The 6000-nt window shown below is 44.1% G+C and overlaps 1 protein-coding gene across 1 annotated transcript in view; it reads right to left on the bottom strand.

Moving 5' to 3' along the window:
* Nucleotides 1-311: 311 nt before the first annotated feature.
* The window catches only part of LOC8036790 (tubulin polyglutamylase TTLL4), a 32068-nt gene continuing 26379 nt past the window's right edge, over nucleotides 312-6000 (bottom strand). The window contains exons 17-19 of the mRNA XM_029995833.3: nucleotides 2766-2827; nucleotides 2202-2239; nucleotides 312-643 (exon numbers count right to left, since the gene is read on the bottom strand). Of these exons, the coding sequence (XP_029851693.2) occupies nucleotides 577-643; nucleotides 2202-2239; nucleotides 2766-2827 (167 nt within the window). The 3' untranslated portion in view covers nucleotides 312-576. The remainder of the gene's footprint in view (nucleotides 644-2201; nucleotides 2240-2765; nucleotides 2828-6000) is intronic.

The following is a 6000-nucleotide window of genomic DNA, read 5'->3' as shown; positions in this document are numbered from 1 at the left end:
CATGCACAGCTGGTGTAAAGCGTCTATAAAGGCCTTCACTAGAAGTGCAGCCACTGAAAAAATTGTAACCTCTCTTTGCGTAAAAACATTAATGTTATTTAGAGAGGTCTCTTGATAGTGTTTTCTAACTCTGCCCTTCCATCCCACCATAGCTCATCGGACATACTACACCCCCTTTGAAAACCCATGAGGGCAACATCTGAAGCGCGTGGGTCCGGTAGCTTCTTTTTAGTAAGTTCCCTACAGCTGTACAAGAGTTGCGTCGAATAACAACCCACACAATGCTCGTCCATGCATCGACACAAAACAGGTATTGATCCTCAATTGTTTATTACTGTCATAGGTTAGAAAATTTATACACAGAGTAAAGAACCACATATGGTACAGGTATAAGGAAGAAATCGGAACTAGAGAACACAGCCGTTGTCGTCACAAGGAACGGCAATACTGCACCAAGTTGCTTGTGGAGGATTGCCACAGTAAACTTGATGCAAAACGAGTAAAAATGGACAAACAGGACTGGTGTCTGCATTGTGAAAGAGCGAGGCAATATGGCATTCTAGATCATAGCCGCTTTCATCCGCGGTGCTGTCGTTCTTTGTGTGCCAAGATGCTCATGTTTCGAGTGACATTCTTCTTTTGCCTGCAAGAAAAGACGGCAAGTCAGCGTGCCAACATTCCAGTTGGGGGAACAGGATAGGTTTTTCGGAAGCCTGGTAGAACCTCAATAGTAGAATCAGTTTCATCCGAGAAAAGTATATTTAGCAAATCAGCATCTTCACTAATAATGCTTAAATACTAATATGTACTACAGCTGTACTGCATTACGACTTTGCTTAACCATGTCTATATTTCGACTATATCAGTCATTACCACAGCACTGCAGTTCTACTTACCCAAGCATGAAGAGCTTACGACTACCCTTTACAATACTTGAACATTGATGATATCTTGTAACATTGTTAGTGTTACTGCCCAAAACGTGGCAAAAAGGCCCATTTTTTATCGCTGTTGGTAGTTCTCTGCTTAATGTCTGTTTAACTATGATACAATTCCTTAGCGTTCTCATGAATATCAGACTAGTGTCCCGTGCCATAACTCTTGCATATTGTCCATGAGTAGATCAAACATTCTCATTAGCCTTCTGCCCCGTGTGAATATGCCAAAGTTCCTATGCGTTACAATTTTTTTTTTGTAATGCCATAATTAGCAACATATAGTATTACATTCAAAAGTAAAGTACATGTATTCATCCACCTTACATTTATTTTTGAATTTTTGCTCTAGTTTAATTTTTTTAATATGTAAATGCTTATGTTTAGTGTTTCCTTATTTATGGCGCCTTAAATATTTTCAGGCCCTAGAGAGCCCTGCTTTAAATCATTCCTTTTTTTCGACAACCATAAAGTTGCACCTAGCTTCCCGTGTCTTGACGCCCCCGTGATACCCTAGTTACACTGGCACTCTAAACCGTCATTAAGTCAATGATCGTTGGCATTTTCCCAACTGTCACTGAGCTCAACTAAGTTGTCTGGTGTTACACGATATATAGGCCTAGCCACCCCAGTTGAGATGCGCGTCACGGGACACAGTTGAAACCGAAACAAAACCAAAACTAATGTCGCACTACCTAAACACTAACCCAGTTTCTCTACTAAATTTAGCAAGCAAAATCAACGTCATGTGACATGATGTAACGTGAACTATACAGCAATTCAGTTTCTTCGTTAAATTTAGAAGGGAAATATCCCTCACATGACACCCTTTCCTCCCCATCCCTCCCATTCTCCTACAGTCACCTCCCTCCTTGGGTCACGTGACGCAGCAATGCAGTCTCCCCACTTAGCGGAAAAACCTGTCAGATGACATGCTACTTTCCTCTCCCCCTCCTCACCGTCCTGCAGTGCCTTGACTTTCTCCCCACTTGCCTCCCTCCCGCACTCTCCTTCAGTGCCCTCCCATTCCCTCCCTGGTCATGTGACACCCCAATGAGGTTTCCTCAAGACTGAGAAAAATATAGGTTCTTCACTCCCAGAACGACTGTCTAATGTCTTCCAAACAATTAAAACAATTGCACCTAAATACTGCATTTCAAGCATTACTGGGCTTTGAAGTTAAAGGTCACTGCCAATTTTTTAGTACCCCCAAAAACATGCAGTCTAATCGTTATACAAGTTTGCAACGGCCCGACTGAAGCTCACCGTTTTTCCGACGCAGGCGAATGACACTCGGGAAAGATCTGCCGGAACAATGACAAAAAGAAACGCATGTCGCAAATGCCAAACCACCAACATTTCTAAGCAAACATTCTCAACGTACAACAGAGTACAGACCATGTTCATGTGGCTGCCATCATGCTTGTCTCTATGTAGCTGCTATAATTAAGAAGGATCACTCACTTTGTCATTCGCATGTCAGAGGGAAGTACACAAGCATACCTGCCAGCCCTGCTAGGTCTGCCCTGAGTACTATGTATTTTCCAAACTAGCTTTACTCAAGTTCTGCCCTCTAGTAGCCACCCATACTATCACTTATTTGAGGCCCCACAGATGAAAAAAAGCTTCGTCCAACATTAGCATGTGCACGTGCACGCATGACTTCGAGGAGTGCTTCATTTTTGCAAATGATACACCCAAACGAAGCCTCTCGGAGAACTAGGCACACATGCTGGCACGCTCTGCTTGACCGTTAGAGGGTTGCTCTGTAAGAGGAGTACACAGAGTGCAAAAAAGAGAAAGGGTGTCTCTAGAAAAAGCATTACTCACGGGATCTTGAGGAACTATCAGGTGGACGCCCTCGGAGCACAAACTTTGCAGCCGAGCAATTCCTGAAGAGAAACCAGGAACACACGAAAATGTGGTCTCGGATCAATTGGAGATAAACAAAGCAATAGCACATTGCAGCTCGTGAGCACACTGCGAGACAAGGCCCTTCCAGTTCTCAACATGTACAGAAAAATACAGATACAAAATTGCTGTCAAAATGAAACCCAATCGCTCATTGCTAAGACAAGAGACAGCTACAAAACGGCATGAATTTTGGCATACTAGGGAGGAAACTTGCGTAATTTAGAGAAAAGCTAGTGGTGCATTTGTAATGCTGCATCCACGATTTGTTTGCAATTAAGGTTGCAGTTTGCATGCAACGTCCGTCTATGTCAGGGGGATCGGGAGCCAGGCGTGTTAACACACCACGGCGAGTGGAGCGAAAGCTCGTGCTGCAGAGCCTGGGAATCCTGGGCTCAATCTCCACCCAGATCCCTGGTTTCAATCTGCATGAGCGTCGTACCGCATTCCGTCGTGTATCAGGCTAGCAGTGGTACTGCACGGCGCGAGGCCAAATTGCAGAAAATGTAATTGCCAATAAATGCTGATCCTGGCAATGCAGAACTGACAGGGATGAATTTGACTCAATCTGAGGTCAAATAAGAACCAACAGAAAGCCCTTAATAGAGAAGTGACCCTCACAACAATGCCAACTACATCCATCCAAACAGGGACTTCGTACAAATACCTCATAGACTAACAAATTCGTTTCCCAAAATTTTAACCACCACTGTCAGTAACAAATGCCACTGATGACTTGTGTCTTCTGGCAACCAGATGAGCATGTTTTTGCAGCGTATGTCATTTCCACCGGTTCATGAAAAAAACAACCTTCACCGTATGTCTACCATTGTTTTCTCAGCGAATAGTGCAAACCCAAACTGGAAATTCGTGCGAAGCTCGCTGACCCCCCCCAAAAAGCAACGAAAAACCATTTCTGGGCCCCAATTACGGGTGCTTAAAGGTGCCCTGAGGAGGTTTCTGAGATTGCCTAAATATGGCGATAACTCACTCTGCGGGTTCTAAGCATCCATCTATAAATCATAATGATGCGCGGCCAATTTGTTATTTCCGGCGATGGGAGGAGCATTGTGCCGGCAGCCAGAACGGCGTGTGACCAATGAAAACTCAACATTTCATTCAGATTGCAAACGTTATTACAAAATGTGTATGCTTTTTAAAGGTGACAAAGCAAATAAGGGCAGTAAAATTTTTTTAAATTTATCTCGGAGAGGGACCATAATACTGCTATAATCCTCTCAAGAACAACAAATTATGTTGTTGTTTTTTTCTGCCAGAGTGCAGTTTGGTTGTGAACTCTCAAGTGCATGCTCACTGGGTTGAATCATAGTCCGGGCTGTATGGGCAACGAGCCGTGCACATTTGAGATATTACTCCACAGTTCCACCAGTCGGAGGCAGAGGATCCTTCGCTCGCTATTGGCTGACAGTGGTCCTGCTTTCGGAGTATGCTCCACCCATTGCCGGAGATGAAATTGGTGTGTTGAGATCTTTCATTGCTTTTTCAATAAGGAAATCGGCCACATAACGTCATGATTTAGGGATTTCTAGGATACTTAGAGCCAGCAAAGTGAGTTATTGCCGTATTTAAGCAATTTCAGAAACCTCCTCAGGGTGCACCTTTAACCCTTTGGGGTCATTTGTTGGGTATCTCCCAACAGAAAAATATTCCCATTCTGGACAAATGTCAGCGCTCCCTTGACAGGCCCATTTCTCCTTTGCGGTCAAGCATTGGGCACGTGCCGACAATTTCAATTCGTACCATCTCTTAACGAGTACATAAACTATGCGTATTTAGTTTTTTGTCCCTCCACCAGGTGCCAAAAACAAAATGCAACACATTTTTTTTTTACTAAATGTACAGACGGGCATCTCCATACTGCACAGACTATGCAGTCTGCAGTGACAGTAAAGTCAAAAGGCAAAGACATGAAAATGTTTTCTATTGTAAAACCTGCACTCGACACCCTGGCTTGCACCCCGGCATTTGCTTCGGAATATATTATACACTGCGCAAATACTGCTAGTATAGTTAAAAAAAACAGGGCTTGCAAAACGTATTATGTCGTTTGCTTCCATAGGCTGCCGGTCCGCTATAGGTGCCACGGTCGTCATTCGCAACTACTTTTAATGGCTTTCAAAGAAATTTCCAGCACTAGCCTTTATCGTATTTGATAAACTTCGTAGTCTTCGAACAGGACTGCACGAATAGTTCAAAAAATTTATCCATTCACCAGCTCTGGTCATTTAGTGACCGGAGCTGGTGAACGGATCAATTTTTATTTAACCACTGGGTGCCAGCTATCGATATGTGCGGGCAGCACGGCGCAAAGATGAGATTAATGAGGTGCACCCAGCGGTTCTGGAGGCAATTGTTCTTGCTTTTCCAAAGAGCTCGGGAGAGGGGAGGAAGCCTGGCATTGCCAGGGGGGGCTCAGCCCCCCCAAAGCCCCCCCCTCGTAGTGGTCGCCTATGGTGCAGCAGACAGAAATCTCACACAGACCATTCTCCCGAACAACGGTGAAACTAATCTCGGCAATGTCAAGCACAGACTTGTGCCACGAGTCGCCATTTGGGCAAGCTCGTGAAAACAGCAACAAATGCTCCGGGTTGGGGCATTTGGCGCTTTTGTCGCCATCTCGTTGAACCCATTGAAAATAAATCTAGCGAAAACGGCCCCGTCAAGAATATTTACACAAATACGCAAATATTGAGACATTTAAGCATCCCGTCAAGGCCTTAAAATTAGGATAGGAGACACCTCTAGTACGTGCTACCATTAATTTTGTCGCTTTGTCATCTAAATACCGTATTTACTCGCATATTGAACACACTTCTTTTCCCTAAAAATTGACAGATGTTTGGGGGCTGCGTTCATTACGCGAGGTAAAATTTTTGCATTTATGCACTTTGCGCAAATGTCATTTTAGGTGCCATTATGAAACGGCAAGGTACTGTAGTACGTCTCCACTCATGAAGGTGTGTCACAGCCGGTCGTGGGTGTGCCACATTAACCGTGCTCTATAAGTTGCAAACATTTTTTGGGACATTTTCGATGTGCCTTTTGCCGAAGGAAAAGAGCCCTACGAAGCTCACTTAGCACAAAGAGCAAGGCAACCGTTCTTAGGCCTAACCACTTTCACAATTTCACTGTC

This window comes from Ixodes scapularis, unplaced genomic scaffold (genome assembly GCF_016920785.2).
Source record: "Ixodes scapularis isolate PalLabHiFi unplaced genomic scaffold, ASM1692078v2 PGA_scaffold5__190_contigs__length_132052651, whole genome shotgun sequence".
NCBI classification, from domain to species: domain Eukaryota; kingdom Metazoa; phylum Arthropoda; class Arachnida; order Ixodida; family Ixodidae; genus Ixodes; species Ixodes scapularis.
The sequence above is the reverse complement of the archived record's forward strand: the minus strand, read 5'-3'. Positions and strand labels throughout refer to the sequence as shown.